At 25.3% G+C, this 23,893-nt stretch overlaps 3 protein-coding genes across 7 annotated transcripts in view; 2 read left to right on the top strand and 1 right to left on the bottom strand.

The window, feature by feature from the left end:
* LOC113551894 (cell adhesion molecule 3-like) overlaps positions 1-6,204 on the top strand; it is a 405,828-nt gene extending 399,624 nt beyond the window's left edge. For all 5 annotated transcript variants that reach the window (XM_026954455.1, XM_026954456.1, XM_026954457.1 and 2 more), the window contains one exon: positions 3,723-6,204. In XM_026954455.1, coding sequence (XP_026810256.1) covers positions 3,723-3,826 — 104 coding nt within the window. In that variant the 3' untranslated portion in view covers positions 3,827-6,204. The remainder of the gene's footprint in view (positions 1-3,722) is intronic.
* Positions 6,205-10,521: 4,317 nt separating this feature from the next.
* LOC113553167 (splicing factor U2af 38 kDa subunit) lies at positions 10,522-16,121 on the bottom strand. Its single transcript, XM_026956346.1, has 7 exons — positions 15,916-16,121; positions 15,657-15,744; positions 14,081-14,147; positions 11,618-11,700; positions 11,300-11,371; positions 10,971-11,104; positions 10,522-10,792 (listed from the first exon to the last, which is right to left on the bottom strand). Exons 1-7 carry the CDS (start codon positions 15,957-15,959, stop codon positions 10,555-10,557), a joined length of 726 nt encoding a protein of 241 aa, XP_026812147.1. The 5' UTR covers positions 15,960-16,121; the 3' UTR covers positions 10,522-10,554.
* A 226-nt stretch (positions 16,122-16,347) lies between these two features.
* LOC113553166 (mRNA-capping enzyme-like) lies at positions 16,348-23,587 on the top strand. Its single transcript, XM_026956345.1, has 14 exons — positions 16,348-16,617; positions 16,728-16,939; positions 17,517-17,709; positions 17,782-17,893; positions 19,762-19,862; positions 19,949-20,051; positions 21,340-21,480; positions 21,815-21,916; positions 22,014-22,149; positions 22,218-22,343; positions 22,650-22,832; positions 22,903-23,003; positions 23,073-23,263; positions 23,328-23,587. The coding sequence occupies exons 1-14, from the start codon at positions 16,611-16,613 to the stop codon at positions 23,402-23,404; spliced, it is 1,785 nt and encodes a 594-aa protein (XP_026812146.1). The 5' UTR covers positions 16,348-16,610; the 3' UTR covers positions 23,405-23,587.
* The last annotated feature ends 306 nt before the right edge of the window (positions 23,588-23,893 follow it).

Below are 23,893 nucleotides of genomic sequence, written 5' to 3'. Positions count from 1 at the left end.
TGCTACATTCATACTTTTATAATTAATAAAAAAAGGCATATCGCCTAATCAAATATTTAAGTGCATTTTGACTATTAATTATCAGTAGTTATTATATATATTATAATATTATGTGTATGTACAATTGTCCGCTCGTCGAGGTTATAGTGACAAACGGGAATATTTTAAAAACCGTTTTTCATTACTATATACATAGCAATGTATATACTTGCGTATGAAAGGCCGAGTTAATTACATGGAATAAATAAATAATATTCTGCAGAACTATTATGTTATCATAATATCGTATACGTAATGCGTATATCATTTAAATTAGTTCATTATTCGAAGTTATGAGTCCAGACATATTTTATATACATACCCGTGGACTATGGTTATAGGTAAGATATTTATTTTTAACTTGATATTCTAACGTTTCGCACGATCGTTTTTGAAACATCGTCTCGTGTAACGGCTAGTGCTACCTATAATTTAGATATCACTTTGTGATTTCTGCGAGCGAACTAACAGCTATGAGGCTCTTGAAAAAACTTCCGGCACTTAATATATGTACCTACTTACGTTATAATCCTATCATCACATCGACCGTCCAACTCCAGCCCATAGCTTTCATTCTTCACGCTATATTTTCTTGAAAGATATATATTGCCTACATATTTTTAAGTGCATTTATTACCAGAATGGTTTTATGCGATCTATTTTCAAATATTCAACCTTACTTAATACATTGGAATCATAAAAATAATATACCTGGTATACCGGTTATACTTAATTATGTATTGCGTTTTATAATATAACATTTCAATTTTTAACGTCACTACATCAGTACTTAATAACGTTTACTTTAAGGAAACTCATGAAATAAAAATGTAATAAATAATAATAATTGTGTTATTTATGTTCGCATAGATTGTATATAATTTTAAATAAGTTATAAGTACCTAACCTATACATAAAAAGTTAGAAAACTTTAAAATAATAAATGAAACCACAAAAAACTAAATAGAAACATATACAACTGAAAGTTGAATTATATTTAATTACACAATTAAATGTGTAAATGATTTTAATTAATTATTCATTTTAAAAACTAATATTTTTTAAATTGTTTTTTTTTTTTGTTTTATTAACCACAACAGAGTTATTTATTTCCAACTCGGTGATTCATTTTGTAATCAAATAAACTCCTTAAATGTACGAAACATGATTAAAAGTTAAAACAGTACGTATCTATTTATTAATTCTGAATATGTTTTATTTCATAATATTATTTTAATATATACATTCCTAGCATTTTCAACATAATTATATATTTATGTCATTCGTTGAATTCAGATAATTAATTTTAAACTATCTTGAAGATTGAACATTCAACCAAATCTTGATGATCAGATTTGTTAAATTTAGACCATTTTCTTTAACATAATATATGCTTATCCCATAATTTAATTCCTTTAGATAAAAAAAAAAAAAATATGTAGTTATACGCAGAGACAATTTCAATTCCATGTCATCCAGTATTAGGCAATAACAAAATCGATTATTTTATTATCTACTGTTGGCGTAACATATTATATGAGTATATTATCTAAATATTATAATATTTATGAGCTTAATGCTGTTCACAGTATTATCCATGTTTAAATCTATAACTAATAATCGTGTAAAACCATACGACTCAAGTCCAATTTTCAATAAATAAGACTGCTCTTTTTTCATCTCACATTATAATTGATAACAAAACCAAAAGCTTCAATGTATCGTTTAGAATATAAAATTTAACATACTAAATTTAGTTTAATTGTATAGTATAATAATTATACTACAGATATGTTTGAGTAATGGCAGACACATATATTATTTGAATAAAAGTGATTATGACACAGCAATAGGTAGACTTAAAGTAAATGAATGAATGATGAATAAATAATTAAAATTTCATTTAAAAATCCAGAATACCAAATTTATACTCTTAATAATATAGATATTATCTAATACAAATGATGTAATTGTAAATTAATATTCAATAATAATTAGATAGATGTATATTTTATATCGTACAATAAATTTTTATTTAAAACTTTGACATATAGGTACATGTACAAAAACTTTCATCGTAATTCATTATTATTTTTTACATTAAATATCCGAAAAAAGTTTAATCGTTTGAACCACGCAAAATTAATATAATATAAGCTGATGGTTTTTTTTTTTACAGGTTTTTAAAATTAATCGTACGAGCGTGTAAAACCTTTTTTTTCTCTAAAATTAATTGGAAAACAAAATTAAATTTTTTGAATCCGTCTGATAAAGGTGAAACCAATTTTTAGCAATACATTTATTTCGAATTAAAAACCACACACAGTAATATGTGTGTACCATATAGTGACACGTTTAATATTTTCCTGATTGGGATAAATTTAGATGATGATAGGTATATTATTAATTTAATGATCTGTGAAATCATACAAGAAGATATTGTACAAATTTAAACCTGAATACCTGTATATAAGCTTATCTACTTGTTTAGATAGTTCAGATACCTACCAGCTAATCCAAATGTCGGGGCATGTACTTATTAGTAATAAGTAAGTTATAACTTATTATAATTTTAATCAAAAAATGATGACGACACTTGTATTGGCATGGACGTGATACACTATTGTTGACACCGGACGACATGCTGCAACCGTTTTTTTTTTTTTATTATTATAACAACAGTTACTTCTGTGCGGACTTGAGTCCAAAACTTTTTCGATATATAGGTATGACAATATAAATACCATTCAAAAAACCATGCACGTAGCCGCCGATAACGCATGTGATTTATAGAATAAACATTTTTTTTTTTTACTGTGTGTCGACTCGAATGTGGTCGATAACAATGTATTCGTATATATTTTCATGTATGTCTCCTATCTGACCTATTTGCGTTTAAAATATTATTATAATTTTATTTCGAGAGACCGTAATACAATTTATTTATACATTTCATCATGTCCGTCTAACAAAATAATATATCTAATGAACGATTTGGCGAAATAAAAACCACACAGAATCGTAATTGTATAGCGACTACTGTCTATTATTATAGACTAGGTACCTAATAAAGAATTTAACACCAAACTCCAAATTTAAAGAGAAAATTATTTTAAATGTTTTCAAAATAATGTAGTATTATTATACGTCACGTATACAATATTTTTAACAAAGAAGTTTCAGCGTGTGGCGTTTTCTTTTAAGTACTATATTATAAGTTCTTCCTTAAACAACATTTTGCAAAAAGAACAAGTGACTTTGTCTCGAAGTATTCCTTTCTTCAAATTTTAGCGTTTTAACTCAAATTGAATAAGTATACTATTAAAATAGATGCCACGGTTACCCGCGGAATCAGTGATGTACTACATACGTCAAGTCATCTTTAACATAAATATATCATAACTGTGTACGTGTATTGTGTATTATGGGTATACGATACTCGTGGCCGATATAATATTATCATAACTTTATAATACCGACCAAGTCGTCGGTTCCTCGTCCGAATGAATCGGATCTATTTGATATCGACACCGAGGTGTAACAATTATAATATATTACTATCGACAATGATGTACCTATGATGTTATTATTAAAATGCATTGTCGTGCGTACCTATGTTGTATATAGTAATATCATGATCACTCGTAAATCGTACTAACTGACGGTTTTTCGCGTGTTCACAGGAGAGCAACCGGCAGCGGTGCACGACGGCAACTCGGGCCCTTTGGTGTGCTGCGTGGCCGGCTGGTGGCTGCTGACCCTGTGCTGCCTGGTGCTGTCCAGTTGATTCTCCGGGCCCGCGCAGTAGACAGTGATGACGGGTCGTCGTCGTCCAAAACACCTGCACAGCGATCACTACGCCGCCTCATTATACATATATATATACATTATATAGATGGCTTTGTGCCGAATCCTTCGGGATGCTGATCCTGTACGGCCGACAACTTGCACCACCACCTGTTTCTCCAACGCGCCGAAAGTCGAAATTCCGAAACACTTTAATATTGTCGTGTATGTGTATGTGTGTGTGTGTGTGTGTGTGTGTGTGTGTGTGTGTGTGTGCGAACATAGGTATATGTTAAGAGTTTCCCAATATGTATATTGTAAGTACTACATGTACCTATATATTATTCGTGTCTGTGCATAATGATATAGCGATAAGACAGCTATATCATATACTTAGAGACGGAGGATTGGGGTAAATTTATTTTGTTTTACGCCGTTACACACGTCGGTGACTATTAAAGTTATTTTTACTTGTTTGTATATGATATAATATAATATATTGTATAATATCAACCCCGCGCAGTCATTCTATACAGTCTATGATATTATATTATTATAGCAATTTAATGGCACCCCTAAACGCCGTCTTAGAGTGTTCGCAGGCCGCGAGTTGTAACCCATACCTACGTCGGAAAAATAAAGAAATTAAAATGCGTGTTACCTTCGTACAATATTATATTCAATGGCCGAATAAAACTATCGAACAATGTACGTTTCGACACCTACAAATGTGAACTGAAGGATATTCGCCGTAGTATCGTATGTTATCGAAACATTAATCGTTTTCGTTAACGAAAATATTTCACGCGTGAAATTTCCGACGACATTATAATTAAACTTTGATGTATCTATCTATATAGGTAGTCTACGTTAAAACTTAAAACGCAACGATGACGATATATTTTATCGCGATCCGCGATATTAATTGACGATTTGTCTAGACCTTACAACTTGCAACTATACTCATGCGCAATTTATGTCAAAGGCTCTGTTTCGCGTACCTAAATAGTATATACACGCGATATTATATGTGCCTAACTGATAATACAAAATATAGGTAGAGTATCCAGACGTCCCGGTTTTTAAAAGTTTCTTCTGTCGTCCCGAAAATCTTTATCGGGATTTCAATATGTCTCGGATTAATGCGTCGATATTCTGAATTCGTATTACATTATGTTAAAATTTATATAATTTTTATGATATCTAACTTGTCAAATCAAATTCCAAATACGATTAACAATAAATTTAAAAATATTATAATTATATATCCTAAAATTACATAATTTATATTGTTAATTAAAATACCTATCTAAATTATACATTTATTTTATCCAAAATATTTTTTTCTTTATGAAATATATTTTGTTTGTCCCGGTTTTTATTTTCAATAATCTGGTCATCCCAATAATAGGTAGTCCTCCCAGAAAAATCCCGAACACATAATAGTCATAATATTCAAGTCTGTTTCGCATCTGATGATTATCATCACATTATATTCATGTAAGAAATAACATTCTTGCCAGTTGCGAGTCTTGACTATAGAGATATAGGATGTTTCTACCGTGAACTTTATCATCAGTTCTTCGTAAGGATAAGTTATACTCAGTTGTATGAGCCAAAAACAAAATGTTAAAAAATTTTTTCTATCTCAAAAAAGAAAGGCATAACATTTTTATTCCAATAACAACTAAAATTTAAGATTAAATAGTACTCAACGATATTTTCTACATAGACATCGTGTGAACTAATATTTATCTCAACAGTTTTGTACCATTTGGTTCCAAAATCGAAATACCATCATGACACCCCCTCCCCCAATCTTTTTATTGTTAAGTGTCTACATTATAAACACCGACATAATATGCAGCTAATAATTAGAACAACAGATAGAATGTACGGAAATGATTTTGACGTGTTCGTTATTGGTCTACTCCATCGTTTTATATTATCCTAATGGTGAAGTACTAAAGTTCGTTGTAGAAATACTCGGTATTCACTATATTAATAATATCAGCTTAAATACCTACTACAGATATGTTGCAAGGTTTTAAAGTATCCTCTATAAAATGTATCAATTTCTAACAATTATAGATGTCTTCCCCAAAGAGTACCTATTCTTGTATTTTTACAATAATTGTAATACATTTCTTAATAATAACCGTAAATTATAATATTCAACTATAAGTATAATAATACATATATTGTACGCTAAGAAAAATAAAATATTATAAGCTAAATGATTATGACACAAACCGTATTAACGATTCGTCATAATTATTATGTATTATGTACCTACTTAACAATAATCGTGTTGCAGATTTTCATAAGGACTTCTTTAATTCTATTAATATATTGAATATTTTGAAGACAATTGGTGTAAAAAAGTGTAAATATTATTTTCATTCAATTAAATATGTATAAATCTTACCTTATGTATTTATGTATATCGCATTATCGCTACTTATAATATTATTCGAAATTCGTTTTAATTCACAACAATACATTTTAAACATTATTTTATTCCAGTTCTTTGTGAACAAATTCAAAATTAATATGTTCGAATAAACTAAAATTATTAACATCTATACAGTTAATTTAATGTTATTTAGGTAAGTATTTAAGTTAAGACCTATTTATTTATAAATGTATATTTTTTTTTTTACATTAGTTTTATCAAATTATTTGATATGAATATAAATACAATTAAAAATGCCCTTTAGAACACATTTATCTTAAATGTTTATTTTTCTTCTTACATTAAGTACTGTCAACTTAAATGTTAAAAATCTTGATTATCTCTTTTGTGAATAAAATATTAAAATAGTTGGTTGGAACTAAATAAAATAACGATTTAATAGTACATACACTCGTACGATATAGAGGGAAGATGAACGGACAAATTTAATGTCATGTATCCGTCAGTAAATTCAAGGTTAAAATGTATACAGTTTATATAAAAATTGTATAGATAAATATATATGTAATATTAATTTAATACCTATACGACATTTCTAAATATTATTTGTGTAAATAAACCAACTGTATTTGGTTATAAAATTGTTATCATCCTATATTTTTTTTTTATCTAAAATTTAATTATACTTACTAAAATGGTAAGAAAGTGGCAAGTTGTTATAAAAATTATTACTTTGAAAAAAAGAGTTGATTAAAATATTATTGTTATTTAAGTTAAAAAAAATATATATGTATGATTATGATATAATTTATTGTATTGAATTTATTTATTAAAAAATATATGTTTATGCCTTATGGCGTACCTATATAATGTACACCCTTGTATATAATTCATATTCTGGTATTTGACATTTTTAAGTAGGTACCTAGGAGTCCTAGGCTAGGGCTAGGTACTAGGTATATATACCCACAAAAAATGATATCTATACTATTTTCTTTCGCTCTCTAATCTGTACGTAACATATATTAAATTAGCATTCAGAAGAATCAACGTCCGCCATTGAGCGAGAATTATTATTAGAGTGAATTGACTTATTATAAAACTTGAAGTTAAGAACATTAAATGCGTTCTTAATTTCTTACGATTTTACAAATAGTTTTTTTTACGATACTTCAATTTTAATCAAATATGAACATTTTTAAATAATATGTTATTATATATTTTTCCATACTCGTAACTCACATAAATACATTTCTATTGTACCATATTTTAAGAACTCTCCAATGCCGGTTTTGTAGATAAAAAAACTTTTTTTCAAACAGGAAATTAAAAAAAAAAAATCACTAAATCGAATTTAAAAATGCATAATTTTTAAATTGTATGTAGATTTATCTAAGATATACACAATGGTGGTTAAACGGGGGAGGGGTGAGGCGGGATAGATCCCCCATAACTATTTTCTTTAATATTTATAATAATCAACTTTATATATATTGTGCTATAATGTTGATGTATTCAATTTTTTTTCTCAAAACAACGCCTATGAGCACATATTATTATTATTATCATCTAGATCAGTGCCGTGATTAGCGGGGGGGCCGGGGGCGATCACTAAGGGGACTAAGTTTATAATAAATTGGGACTTCGAAATTTATAGAAGTCTTGAGTGTAAATTTGGCAGTTAACTTCAATAAAAACTATAATGTAAATACAATTATTGAGTATTCTGCTAATCAAGACAAGAAAAACAATTTTTTGTAAGTAAATGTTATTTTATAGAACATACTTTAAATTTTAAAATTTTAACTACATAAAGGTATGCATAATAGTTTTATTATTATATGAATATTACTTCATTTATTCATACGCTCATATATTTTATAGTGATGTAAGTCTAGTAAAATCTTACGATTTACCTACATTTTTTTACCGTTCAAAAAGTTGAGTGACCACTCTATTTGTATGTTTTTGTATTTTTTTTATCAAAACATTAGGATTATAATACAAATCAGGATTTTTATAAAATAATAATGACCGATAAGATATTTTTTATTTGTTATATCTACTTTATTAATTATTTTTACTTAAACAAAGAATATAAAACTATAATTATTAATTGTTATTTTTAATAAAGGGATTAAAATACTAATGCTTTATTTTATATATTTTTATTTGTCTAGCCTTCTTTACATAATAGGCATTGAAAACAATGAGAACAAATTTAATAGGTTCACTATATTAATTGATTTTAATAAAAATTTATCAAATTTACCGCTAAAATTAATTGGTAAATTACCAAACATTTTTTTACGTAAAATCCTCATCACTAATATTTTATGAAAAAAATAATAAATAATAATATATAAGGTATTATTATTATTATTATATTATGTTTTAATTCAATTTTTTAATTACCTGACTGGGTGCTATAGTATATCTAATAAATGAGGACCATTTGAATAAGTAATGTAAATACTAAATATATATATATATATATATATAGTATTCATATCACAAGGTAACAAAAACAAGTTCGGTTATGAAGGTTGATTTCAACTTTCTAGGAGTTAATACCTACCTAGTGTATACAAGATTTTATCTATGAACATATTATTATTTTACAGGTACCAGGGGGTCCTACAAAACCTAGTTGCGGCACTGATCTAGATTCTAGACTCATCCTAGGAACAAGGCTGGTATTATTTATTTAGTTGCTTATACAAAATATACGGGAATTACCCCGATCGATGACCATGAATATTCAATAACATAATACATAAACTCTTCACTTATTTTAGTATATTGCGTTAGAGCTTAAAAATAAATTTGGATTTCCCTTACAAATTTGTTTCCAACATAACATATTAATTAAATTACATATGTACATAATAATATATAAGTACACATGATGCATTTATATACCTAAATATGTTATGTATCGGTATGTACATAGTATCAATATATATTATATATTTATGTACATAAATTAAATTATCGTAGTTTGTATAATGTATCTTATCGGTTCTGTCGCAATTTACATATGTACTTTACCTAAGATTTAGCGAAATTGCATTTTAGTCTAACTATATTTTTTCTATGCCGGCCAAAAATAATCTTTTTTTGTATTAGTCTTAAACATCGGCAATAATTATATTCATAAGCTGCAGTATGTATTTTTGATATTGAGGAACAAAGGAGGATTTAAATTATCAATATAATATAAAAAAAATTACAACACCAAAAATATGAACCAAATCATGGTACTGCCACACTGGTTAAATATTATCTGGGCCATATGCTGGAATAGTAATGAAAGGGTGACTATTTTTTAGGCGGAATTGGGCGATCTCACATTATCCCTCCTCAAATCCGCCACTGATTCATTATAGTCAATGTTCCGAAACGTAAGAAATGATAATATAACTGAACAATATAATATCTACCTCATATCATATCAAGTAATCTTAAGTCTTAGTATTTTCTTCTTAACTTAATTTAAATTGAATTACAGAATGTAACTATACAATTTTATCATAACTAAGAATCGGGTTACAATATTTTATTTTCAGATATAAGTGACAATATACACTATGTTAACTGTACAGTACTCAAAAGCTATATATTATTCCTTTAATAAACAAAATAATAATTATTAGTTTTTATTATACATTATAACAGTAGGTTAGTAGATTAGATACCATTATTTTTACAAATGAATATGCTTAATTCAATTTTCAGTACTTAAATTACCAATATTGGGAAATTAAATATTTAAAAAAGCTGAATTGTACTCGCTTAAAAACACCAGATGTTTCACTGAGTAGTAGGAAAAAATCAAAAGCATAAATCATTCATTTTTTACATAATTATAAGATTTTTAAGTGCATTTTTATTTAAACGCAGAATAACTCGGCATGTATACAAATATAATTAAAAAATGTAGTAATGAAATAGATTTTTCCTTATTGTCAGTATTATTAAATTACAATTCTTATAGCAATTTGTTATTTTCGGAAAAAAAAATAAACCACTAGGCGTTTACAAATAATTAGAATAAATAATGTATGACATATTGTATTAAATTGTAACACATAAAAACAGGAAAATAAATAAATGCACTATTATCAGCTATTATAATTAATAGTTGGAAATAAACAAACTACTTTAGTTATAAAGTTCTTATTTTTTTACTTTACCTTATCTATAAAATTTAAACACATTACATGAAAATATCAAGTTATTGTTTTATAGTAAATCATTTAACGTTGAGAAAAAAATTATTTGCTGCAGTGTAAACATAATTATTATTATAATTAATATCTGCGATCTCTACGTCCTCCTCCACCACCGCCACCTCCACCACCACCACCACCACCACGATGATGGCCATGTCTAGGAGAGGGTGATCTGGTTCTACGAGTTCCAACATGATCACGTGAACGACTACGTGAACGATGTCTGCGTGATCGACGACTATAAAGATATTTACGTAATTCTCGTGATATTGGCTTCAAGTGCATGAAATTGCAAAATCCACTACGCGTACACTCTCTAGAAATAAAAAATTACCAATATTTTGTAATGACTATAAAGTTGTGCACACTTACACAATCTTTATTGTTTCTAAATAGTTTTTATGAACAGCTAAGTATTGTTTATAAGTTATATTTGAATGGCATTAATCATTATGAACCAAATAAACTATTTTATTCATGGTATCTATTCTTACCCCATTTCATATTGACGACAACAAGCTTCTCGGAAATCTGTTACAGGGCTCAATTCAGCATAAACTGGACGTCCACCAAACCATCGATTATTTAAATCGTTAACAGCTGCTTCTGCATGTTCTTCTCGACGAAACTAATATTTTTCAAAAAATATATAAATATAAAATATACTGCATTTGATAAACCATTAACTATGCGTCTATGTTATAGTTTAATTTAGTTATTTAAAAAAAAAAATAGTTTCATAAAAATTTATCAAGCTCAAAAAAATAATTAATATACTAACAAATAATGGATATTAATAGGTATACACAAGAATATATTTTACCTTAATATAGACATTGCCAACTAGATGATCTCCTAAGTTGTCACAAACATTCATTTCTTCAATTTCACCGTACTAAGTATACAAATAATTAAATTTAATATGACAAGTAAAAATAAATATAATACACATAAATTCAAATTCATAAAATAGGTACAAAATTTAAGTTCATTATCCGAGAATACACAATTATTTTAAGTAAAAATTAAAAACATATATAAACATTAACAAGTTTATTAATTTTAACTAAAACTTGAATCTATTATATAGTTATTCTTATTTTGAGTTCAAGTCTAAAAAGTTAAAAACTGAGATTTATACCTTGTCTTCACATTCTACGAAAACATCTTCAAAGAAATTATCATAATGTTCTTGCATTTCTTCATCAGTTACATTTGAAACCACTAAAATACAAAAATTAATACTAGTTATAAGATATATTATGCTACACACAGAAATACAAACATAAATAAAAATGTTTATTTTATTTAAAAAATGATATACAATTTTCTATATTTTAAAATGTTTTATACATAATTTATTGGTTTATAATATTAAAACAAATATTTGATTAACAAATAGTAGCTTATAAGTAACAACAGATATTTGTTCAAAAAGTCCACTAAATTACTTATATAAAACCTTCCATAATATGATATTGAAAATTGTTTTAATAATAGTGTTACTATTTAAGTGAATAGTAAAATTTTTACAATACATAGATATTATTAATATAGTATAAACACTAACTATGTACAATAACTATATATTAATACATATTACAAAACAAAATTTCCATGATAAAATCATATTTTAATAGGACAAAAATAGGGCATAAAAAAATACTTTTGTACTTTCAATATGACTTAGTGGAGGGGCTTACAGTAAAAAAACCTATTTTTAAATTATAAAAGAAAATTATCTATAATTACCAGAAACCTAATTTTTGATATTTTTATAAATTAGTTTTTAATTAAAAAATTAATTAATAGGAGACAAATATTATTTTAGATTTTTTTATAATTTAATTATTGAAAACATATGTCTGGCTAGTGACTAACGTATTTTAGACAAATTTTAAATTTTTGACTTATAAAATTATTATAACTCAGGTGATAAACACAATTGAGCATTATTTTATTTTATTACAGGCAATTTTCTTTTGATTTAAATTGATTTTTAAAAATTATACATACATTTGAATAAATAAAGATTCAGAACAACTGAATAAATCTATCATTGATATGTATAACATGATAATTGATTCAATTTTATCAACATTTAATGAGGAATATATTTTTTTATTATGATTATTGTATTTAAAGCAAACATTGTGTAATTTAATAATTATACTATAAGTATTATACTCAATCTTCATCTGAAATATTTAAATGTATTATAGAATATTTGGCTTTCATAGGAATTTATTTAATCATATATAATATTTGTATAGATATGGCATTTATCATATTATGATAGTGAAATGCACTTTTACAAAACAATTTTCTAAAAAGAAAATTGAGGGTCACTTCGATATAACTCTGGGTTTGATCTTCCCAAGTATTTATCAGCAATCTGATGGGTAAAATTCAAAATGTAATGATAATTTTGAATTCTCAAAACATTTTAATTTTGGTAGCATAGTAAACTTACCAGCTACCATTTAGAGTCCAAAAAGCTGATGATTGTGATATTATAACTTTTTTATTAAAAAGTGACTAATCATTGAAGTAGGTTTATCTGAGGTGAATAATCACAAACTAAAATTGAACATGGGTAATTCTAATGACATATTAAAACAGACGCAAACGAACACCAAAAACTGATAATTTTTATTATAAATTAAGAAGATTAAAAAATTATGAATTTTTTTATATATATAATAAGGTATGTTAATGGTGATCAAATTTTGGGACAGATTCTAAATTGAAAAAAATAATTTACCATAGTATAACTCCATAGGTATTTAAAAAATAAAGATAACATCTATCAAATATCTTGAAGGAGTAGTAAAACAACATATTTTGTTTATACTGGTCAAAATCCCATATTGATGCAAACATCCATATTCATTCCTATAACAGACAACCTGAATTGATTTAGTAAAATTAATTAATTTTTCTATTGTTATTTTAAATAAATAAAGAATGAAAATGTCTATTAAAAAAATTAATTTAAATTTTAAAAACACTGACGAGTCGTAGTCTTCAAGCTAGAGCAGAGTCTTCAAGCTACAAAGAGTACACTCTTTCAAGATATTTGACAACGACTGTAAACATAAAAGTAAAAAATTAAACCTAATAATTACGTAGTATAGCTAGACAACTTAATTAACATTAATTTAAAATTTATTATTTATTTATAAAAGTACATTATAAATTATAATTAAAATAATAATAAAACCATTTTTTACCAGTCGATTTTGTATTTAAAAATCAATAAATTTCAATCATGTTACTATTAATTGTGAAGCATGTATTGTACTATTTGTTTACAAAAAAAAGCTTTGATTTAGAATTTTTTTTTAATTATTTCTACCCAAATAAAAATGATTATGGAACACAACCAATCAATATTAAAATAATATATTATTATTCTGATATATACTATAGCTAAATTATATTACCAATTTAATCAATCTGAATTTATAAAAACATACTGTTTTAAAATCTTTGTTTAAAGAATATACTATATAAATTTACTAAACATTAAAAAAGTAATTTATTTATTTTTTCACTTATACGTCAGGAACCTATGGCGTTTCAGTTAATTATTATTACTTACAATGTGATCCATCAGCAGACTTCGCAGAATTTTGTGGATTTACGTAAAGATTTTGCAATAGTACAGTCTGAAAAACAAAGATACATTTTAAAAGTTGTAACAATGAAATAAATTATAAATTATATTAACTCATGAGTAAAGATATTTGTGACCAAAATACTAAAAGATTAAATTTTTTTAAGATTTTAGAAGTAATCTTTTAGAGGTCCCTTTAAGATGTATTACTTGAATGACTTAACTGATACATCTTTAGGTAATTTAAGTTTGCATACAATTAACAAAACTATAGATCTATTCTACTACAGAATTGATGAATTACTATAGTACCTAACAAAAAGATTTACATATTTTTTGAAATACAAAAAAACTAAAGTGTAAGGTGGATTATAATAAAACTATATTATATATTATAAGTTTTCAGTTGTGTCTGACATTCTATAACAATTAACTTTAATTACTTATAAATGCTAATATTATTGACAATATTGCAATTCTTACAAGAGATTGTCTTCTAGGAATTTAATTCTATATTTTATAGATACCTATAGTATACAATACACATATTTATTCAAAATAGTTAAATATACCTATAAAAGAGAATAATATAATAATCGAAAATTTATATTTAAAACAAATTTTTTTATATGTTTAATGTATAATAAAACTATGTGTCATAGTATTTCTAGATAACATAATTCCTCTTTTTTTAAAAATAAAAATAACTCAGGAAATTTAGTCCTAGAAAAAATAACCCCACCCATATCTATATTTTGCAAGATTTAGCAAATTAATTTAATTATAAGTATTATATCATTGCATATAATAAAATATATAACATACATGCATACAATTTTTATGTCCCTACAAACAATGTTAAATTTGGATTCAATGATAAGTTATTGTACACCTACGATAAAAACAATTTGGAACATGGTGCCACGGTCTGTCTGTCACCATATTATAATAATATAGTTACCGAAATAAAAAATGAATTGTCGGCAGATCGTGCAAAGTATAGGAGAGTCCAGAACAAAATGCTAGAAATCGAAAACCGTTCAAAAAAATATTAAAAATATTACGTGAACAGTTAAATACTAATCAAATTGAAGTGCACATTTTTAAAAAAAATGTACTTCGATTTGAGAATATGACTAAAATAGGTTATAATAGGTATTAAATACAATTTTTTTTTTTTATATATTATTGACTATAATTAAAAATATTGACTATTTGTTTAAAATTAGTATATTATTAAAATTGTATTACCATTAATTTTAAATTTTTATTTATTTAAATATTATTGACATTTCAAACAAATTTATCGTGATTGAAAAAATTGACTATTTGTTTAAAATTATTATATTATTGAAATTCTATTACACATTTATAATTAGGTAGGTACCTACACAACCATTTTTATTGTAGGTTTATTTATTAGGCAAATCATTTAAAGTTACATTTATATTTTTATAAATGAGAATTTGATAATTACAATACTTTAGTACTTAAATTTTAATATGTAACAATTGAATTGTTTATCTTATAGACTTAAGAGAATATTTAAATGAAAACTCACCTGACTGAAAGTGGGCTTATTATGTATTCTTGAACAGCGATCACCATGACGGCAAGCGCCGATTTTAAAATAAAATGAACAGTTGACCCTAGAAGGAAAAAAAGGTGATAATTACAACAATGCATAACTCAACTAACTTAAATTTTACAATAACCGCATTCAAAAACAAACCACTTTACTTTTTAAAATTAATTCTAAAGTCATATTAAAATAAATGTAACCGACAACTGTACGAGCCAGTTGATATTGTTTTGCTTACTTATCCTTCTCGGTACCGAATATAGATGCCAGATACTCGGCCATGTCGTCGGTTCGATGTCCAAACTAAGAATATGTTAAAATAAAATCATGAATAGAGAAAATCAGTTCAAAACGCACGCCTGATGCCGGATACTGGATAGCCGAAGCCGATGCCTAATTACAGTATTAAAAAAAAAATTGAATTCGTAAGAGATTTTAGCAAGTTTGTTGGTACAGAAGTTAGAACCGAAATACTTACCGTTTATAAGAGAAAAAATCCGTCGGAACTCGGAACGTCATGGAACAGTAAAAAAAAAACTGTATCTTCGAAGAAGTAAACAAAATATGTCGTCGACCAGCGTTATCAATTTATCATCGTTAATACTTGATATAGGTAACGACTAAAGAGAAAAGAGTCAACGAAAAAACAAGAACAACTATTTACTATTTAGTATTTTCAACATTTTCGTTGAATTTTCTTTGACGTATTTTACAGTTAAATGTGAAAATAATTTTGTGTTTTTATCATTACGAATTACTATTTACTATAATAATGCTATTCTATTATTATTATGCTCAATGACCAAAATGCGAATTCGTCCATTATTTATTTATCATTTTAAATAAAACCAAATACTATGATTCACGTCGACGAATCACACTTAATTTGGTTTACGCTGACCTTTTAAAATTTGTGAAAAAAAACTTATAACTATGTCGGGTAAATCAAAATACATATGAAAATATTACATTAATAGAATAGCTTTGAATATCTAACACCAAAATATTATGGTTTGTTAACTAAATATATTGTAAACAAACAATTTGCAGGTTCTAAGCGTTATGGATCTAGCTCTTCATATTCGTCACACAGTCCCCCTGTTCCTGAACGTTGGCTTAAATGTCCTCGTAAATCTTACACAACTATAACCGAAAAGTTTGTGGCATTCAAAACACCATTGGATAGTAAATATGATGATCAAATACCTATTCAGAATAGGTTCAATACAGAAATGTTGTTCTCATCAATGTCTAATATGAAGGTATTGCGTAATACTGTTTAATCTTTATAAAAAAATTAATAAGAATCTCTAACCAGCTCTTAAATTATAAAGTACCATTGATAGTTATAAGAATTATTTAACTAACTTACATAATATATTATAATTATTTATTTTTTAAATAACTTAAGTAAAAACTTAAATATTAATTCACTATTTACATTTAGTTGATTCTATTTTTTTTTTTTTGTTTTGTTTTATAATATTATATATAATCAGTATTATATCATTATTATAATTAGAAAGCAATAATTAATCATAAAATTCAAGAAAACACTGATCAAATCCTAACTTGATCCTATTTTTTGCAAAATATTTTTTTAAGATATTTAAAATTTGTGTAATTTTAAAACATCTTTACTGGCCCTTCTAATGTTTTCTGTTAAAATGCATACCTATTAAATCAATAGATAGTCATTATATTTGCTCAGAATTTTAAATGTACAATTTAAGAATGAATACATTTTTTTTAGTTACAAAAATTGAATTACTACAACTGCTCATTTTATTTATAAGTACAATAAATAAATATTATATTTATTATATTAAATTGTTTTAGGTTACTATAGGTTTATGGATTGATCTAACAAAAACTAGTCGTTTTTATGATAAATCTGAAATAGAAGATTCAGATTGTACTTATGTAAAAATTCCATGTGCTGGTCATGAACAACCACCTACACGAGAGCAAGCACAATTATTTGTAGATATTTGTTCTAAATTTATTGCAAAAAATCCTTTACTATCCATTGGTTAGTTGTAATTTATTTATTTATTTTACTTTTACCTATAATAATCATTATTATTATTATTATTATTTTTAGGTGTTCATTGCACTCATGGTTTTAACCGAACAGGATTTATGATAGCTACTTATTTAATAGAAACATTAGATTTTGATGTAACTAGTGCTTTAGCTCAATTTGCAGCAGCTAGGTAAAACATAATTTATACTACTTACTCCTGAAATTGCTAAATTAATTTATAGTACACAATGAAATTCTTTAAACTAATAACTGGACATAGGAAAACATTGTCTCAATGTATATACCTAGTGGCTAGTACCTACATATATATTTTGTAAGTGTAACATAAATTTAACAATAATTTTTAATAACTTTTTTTGGATTCATTAATTTCTATTAGGTTTGATAATTAATTACTAAAAAAAAAAACAAATAAATTATAAACTACTAATGTGTATTGCAAGTTGAAATGCATAAAAAATACCAACCAATTACATTGCTTTTATAAGATGATTCAGCAAGCATACTCAACTCCTTTTTTTTTTTTTAATTTAACAATGCGTTTTTCAAATTCTAAGTTTTTAAATTTTAAAATATGCTTAATAAATCATATTTTTAAATTATTAAGATATTTTGTACTACTTAAGAAGTGTCTTGTAGCAATACCGACTTCTGTTTTAATAAGATCTTCCCTTTTTACTATAAATTATTTAGTGGATAATTTGTATATTTCTAATTCAAAATTTGAAAGAATAGTTTTTCAGTTATTAAAATATTTATGCTAAAGATAATAATTCTTAAAAATAGTTTTACAAAAATAAAAAATAGATGTATTATTGAATCTATTATTTATTATAATTGGTCCATTTTTACAAATTATACATTTTGATAGATTAGTAGATAAGTAATTACTAGTAAATGTCCTGCTCGACATAGACTGTTTTTCAAATCTATTATCATGAGTATATTTTCTTTAGTATACAAAGTTATATAACTTGAAAACTACTCAATCACAAATTTTGATTTTGATATGTCAACATTTTCAAAAAAATTTCCTATTAAATAATTTACAATAGAAGAGAGCTGATTATAATTTAAAAACATAAGTTTATATCTCAAAAAGACATTCCTTAAACAGTTCAAAACATCTTTAAAATTTCAAAATTAAACCTAAGCATTTCTAAAAATTTCAAAAATCAGATTTTGAATAACTGTATTATTGAAGAAAAAAAGGTAGTAAGCATGTTTGGCCAATCACTGTATGTATCGTCATATTTAGGTTTTTGTTTAGTTATAATTTAACATTTTTATATTTTTCTTATACAATGTTTACATTAAGTACTTTATTTAAATTAATATTTATGGGTTATATGACATGTATTTTTAGGTACAAACAATACTAAATAGACTTATTAACAACATGATATATTTAAATAACAGAATGACAACCATAAAATAAAAATATCATATTTTAGACTTAAGAGGACGTCTCACCCGCATGTGTTGTCTCTGTCATACAAACGTATCACATGGTAAATTTTCGTTTGCTAGTTTCAATAGTATGCTTTTAGTTTTAATATTATAGTGAATTGACTTATTATCAAACTTTTAGGTAAGAACATTATTTGTATTCTCTCATTGGCTTTTTACGATAATTTAATTTTTAGGTGAGTTATGAATATAAAATTATTAAATATTTGAAAATGCTCATAATTCACTTAAAAATTAAAATATCGTAAAAAACTAATGAGAGAACACAGATAATGTTCTTACCTAAAAGTTTGATAATAGGTCAATTCACTCTAATATTAAAACTAAAAGCATACTATTGAAACTGGTGTACAAAAATTTAATATCTCTTACGTGTGTAAGACGGAGACAACACATGCGGGTAAGATGTCCTCTTAAGAAAGTAATAATCCACTTTCTTATAAATAGTCATAATTAAGTAATTTGTATTAAGTAAAGTTTATTTTATTCCCGAACAATATTATTCCTAAGTATAGATAGTCAATTATAAATGTTTTTTTCTACAATTTTAAATTATGTGTATTTCAGACCTCCTGGAATTTACAAACAAGATTATATAGTTGAACTATTTCAACGATATTCGGATGAAGAACCTATACTAGCTCCAGAACTTCCAGATTGGTGTTTAGGTACATATAGCTAATGTTACATAGAATATTTTGATTTTATTTATTCAAGTTTTAAATTAATTAATGAAAATAAATTATTATTTCAGAATCAGAAGAAGATAATTATAATTCCAGTAAGCATGAATCTTCTTCTCGGAATAAACGTGATTTCAGGGATCAAGATTCTAAAGATAGAAGAGAACATGAACCGTAATATTTATTTAAATAATCTCTTAATAAATTAATAGTTACACAGTAAAATTCACCAAGCATACTCCAGTTTTTCTTTTAATTTTATGCATTCATTCAAATTCTAATTCTTAAAAATTTAAGTATACTTAAAGATCATATTTTTAAATACTTTTAATACCTCAAATAATTTTTATGGGCTTATACTTTATGCAATTCAAGAAATGTCTTATAACAATATCTTTGTTTCTAATACAATACAAATTAGAACAGCGTTTCCCAAATAATGGATCGCGACTGGTAGTGGGCCACAAAAATATAATACCGGGTCGCAGAATTTATTATATTAAATTTTATTATTTATAATTTGATATAATTAGTAACTGTATTATAATTATTACATTATTGTTACAAATTAATGCTTCAATTTTATTATAAAATTCTATTTGAACATTCAAATTTGTTTTATTTTGCCTTTTTTACACAATGATAAATGTAAAATATTTTGGTGGGTCACAAAAGGGAAAAATATTAATTACCAGACCAGCTCTAACAAGAGTTTAGGAAACGCTGAATTAGAATTAGATTAAACATGTTGTAATAAAAGGTTTAATAAGGTTACTGAAAAATTAAAAAATTTTAATTTTTAATTATTACAATACAATATAAAAAGAAACTTTGTCATTGCCAGTCATCATTTTTGTCAATCTTCTGTTGAATCTTATTGGTTTTATACTACCTTCTATTTACATAACTTGAAAACTTTTTGACCTAACCATATTTTAACATATTTATGATGGCTTTTTTAAATTTTATATTTAAATTTATATTATTTGAATTAAATAATAAAAAATGTATAATCATTCAATTTCTAAAACTAATGTCTATCTATATGATTCATTGATTATGTTAACTTCAAAAAAATTACCAAACAAAATATGATATGCATGTTAACATTGTTAACACAGTAGAAAGAAAAATACATGAATAATTTGCGTAGTGACAAATAATTAATGTAATAAGTTATTCAATTGCATAATTTATCTGGATATATATATATAAACTAATTGTTTTTACTATTTACCATTCATATGGAAACTATTTTAAATCAACTTTTTTAATCATTTATCGTACTTACATAAGTTATCCTGTTCTTGTGTAAACTGTCAAAATATTATATTGTTATGCTTTTAAATTTAAATTTTGACAAATTAATTTAGTTTTTATGCCATCATAATGATGGTGAACATGCTTAGGGAATCAATCTATGTAACAGTACCATTCATTTATTTATTTTTATTTTTTTTAGTTCTAGTAAACGGTCAAGAAATGAGATGAATAATCGTAATCCTGTATTTATGCAAGGTGTGTCTGGTGTTACTGCTATTTTTGATCAACCCAGATTAAGCAATATTCAAAGAAGAACTCAAGACTTATGTAAATGGAAAAGGTAAAAATGCGTGCAAATAATATTTAATATTAATAAAAAATAGAATTACTAAATATAAATAAAATATTTTTCTATTATATTTGATTACAAATAATAAAATAAATATATAATACTGGATAATCCAAGTATAGTAATTAATAAATTAAAAATTAAAAAAACTCATGTATAAATATTATGTTATAAGTTTTCATTCAGTAAGGAGTTTTTTACAAATTAGGAACTATGTCAAATATTTTTATTATTTAAAAAATCTTAGTACAATACTTGCATAATTATATTTTGAACAATATATGCAAATTTGTAATATCCTTTTCTTATTTTGAAAATTGTTTAGATCTGGATTTCCTGGATCTCAGCCAGTTTCCATGGATATTCATAATATGAAATTATTACATACAAAGCCTTATCGTGTTACGTGGAAAGCTGACGGTACTAGGTAATAAAATATCTTAATTTTTGTTTAATTTATACTTTATTAAATAAAAATCTAATATTATAATTTATAATTATTTGAATTATATTATACTTTATAGGTACTTAATGTTTATCCAAGGTGAAAATGAGATATATTTTATTGATAGAGACAACAGTGTATTTGAAGTAGAGGGCTTAAAATTTTTACACAGAAAAAATCTGGATCATCACTTGAAAGACACTTTATTAGATGGTGTAAATAGACCTTAATCAGTATATTTTGTGTAATTTAAATTTATATTCCATATATCTTAATGTTTTAGGAAATGATTATTGATAAAGTTGACGGTCAAAATATACCTCGCTATTTAGTATATGATGTAGTTGCATTTGAAGGTTTTGATGTTGGTAAACAGCCATTTTATCCTAATAGATGTATGCTAATTGAAGTAAGTAATAATTATACAATATGATATAACAAAATATCAGTCAACCTTCATTTATAAATTTCATTTAAAATTAAAGAAATATGAATTTTTATGATAACTTCAAATAGTTATGAGTGAATTAAATATTTTGTGAAAAGACAAAATTTTTTTATTTTTTTTTTTTATGAGATAATTATTAATAATTTCAAATTTTGAGCTGTCATGGTTCAAGTCATTGAGAATTTTAACCTGTATTAAAATACATGTCTAAAATATAATATATTAATTGATAAAAAATAGTTATTAAACTTAACAATTTATTTTTAGGTTGATATAATTAAACCCAGACACCAGGCTATCATGTGTGGTCGTTTAGACAAATCTCAAGAACCATTTAGTATTCGTTTGAAACAATTCTATGATATTAATGCCTCTGATAAATTGCTGGGAAATTTTAGCAAAAATTTATCTCACGAACCTGATGGTCTCATATTCCAACCATCAACTGACGTACTATTATATTTATCACATTTGGTAGCAATACATAGATTGCCAATAACTTATATTTAATTTTACACAGCCTTATGTAGCTGGTACGTGCCCTGAAGTTTTGAAATGGAAGCCGTTGGAACTGAATTCTGTTGATTTTAAACTTAAAATTGTTACAGAAGGCGGAACTGGGTATTAATATATTGTGTAATCTATATACAAATAAATAGAAAATATATTGACAAATTTTGTACGTTTTAGAATATTAGAATCGAAAGTTGGATATTTGTATGTAGGTGGTAAGACAGATCCTTTTGCCAGAATAAAATATAATAAAGAACTTAAAAACATGGATGGGAAAATAATTGAATGCAAATTTGAAAATGGAAATTGGAAATTTATGCGAGAACGAACTGACAAATCGTTTCCAAATGCTCTCAAAACTGCAATAGGTATGTAATTATTAACATATTAATTAATTAATTTCACAAAATTATTAACCAATATTGTTTACAGCTATTTGCCACAGCATTGAAACACCTGTTACAAAAGATATTCTTTTAAAGTATATACAACAAGCGCCGCGTAGATGATGATATACTATACATAATAAGAAATGTAATTGCTTAATATGTTTCATAATTACTTAATTATGTATTTTATTCTGTATAGAATACAATTAATAAGTTAATATATTGATAAATATAAAGCTGACAAGTTTAAGTGTATGTTAAAAATCATGTCCTTACAATGAATAAATATCAAATGCATAATTAAATGAATAATTGTTCTTAAATCATGTAAATCAAATGACACAACTAGAGGTATTGCAATAGTGTACCACCTCTTCTTAAATAAGGCAAGTTATTATTTTTATTTTGTTGCAGTTTTTAAGGTAGGTGGTATATAAGAACACCAAAAATATTTACGAAAAAAAAATCTAGAAAATAAACCATACCTGTAAATAAACACTCAACAAATGGCATAGAAATATACAATTGTACTGTAATATAATAATATTCTTTAAATACCAAATTTAAGTAAGTTTAAACATGAATAAATATATAAAATAATTCATTATC

The sequence above is a fragment of the Rhopalosiphum maidis genome, chromosome 2 (genome assembly GCF_003676215.2).
Source record: "Rhopalosiphum maidis isolate BTI-1 chromosome 2, ASM367621v3, whole genome shotgun sequence".
NCBI classification, from domain to species: domain Eukaryota; kingdom Metazoa; phylum Arthropoda; class Insecta; order Hemiptera; family Aphididae; genus Rhopalosiphum; species Rhopalosiphum maidis.
The sequence above is the reverse complement of the archived record's forward strand: the minus strand, read 5'-3'. Positions and strand labels throughout refer to the sequence as shown.

Excerpts from the sequence above, each read along its gene's own strand:
- LOC113553167 (XM_026956346.1), bottom strand. The coding sequence starts at position 15,959 with ATGGCCGAGTATCTGGCATCTATATTCGGTACCGAGAAGGATAA. Across the intron at positions 15,745-15,915 it reads TTCGGTACCGAGAAGGATAA|GGTCAACTGTTCATTTTATT; the intron begins GTAAGCAAAACA and ends TTTTCCTTCTAG. Across the intron at positions 14,148-15,656 it reads ATAAGCCCACTTTCAGTCAG|ACTGTACTATTGCAAAATCT; the intron begins GTGAGTTTTCAT and ends TTTGTTTTTCAG.
- LOC113553166 (XM_026956345.1), top strand. Across the intron at positions 19,863-19,948 it reads ACTTCCAGATTGGTGTTTAG|AATCAGAAGAAGATAATTAT; the intron begins GTACATATAGCT and ends TTATTATTTCAG. Across the intron at positions 22,833-22,902 it reads TATTCCAACCATCAACTGAC|CCTTATGTAGCTGGTACGTG; the intron begins GTACTATTATAT and ends AATTTTACACAG.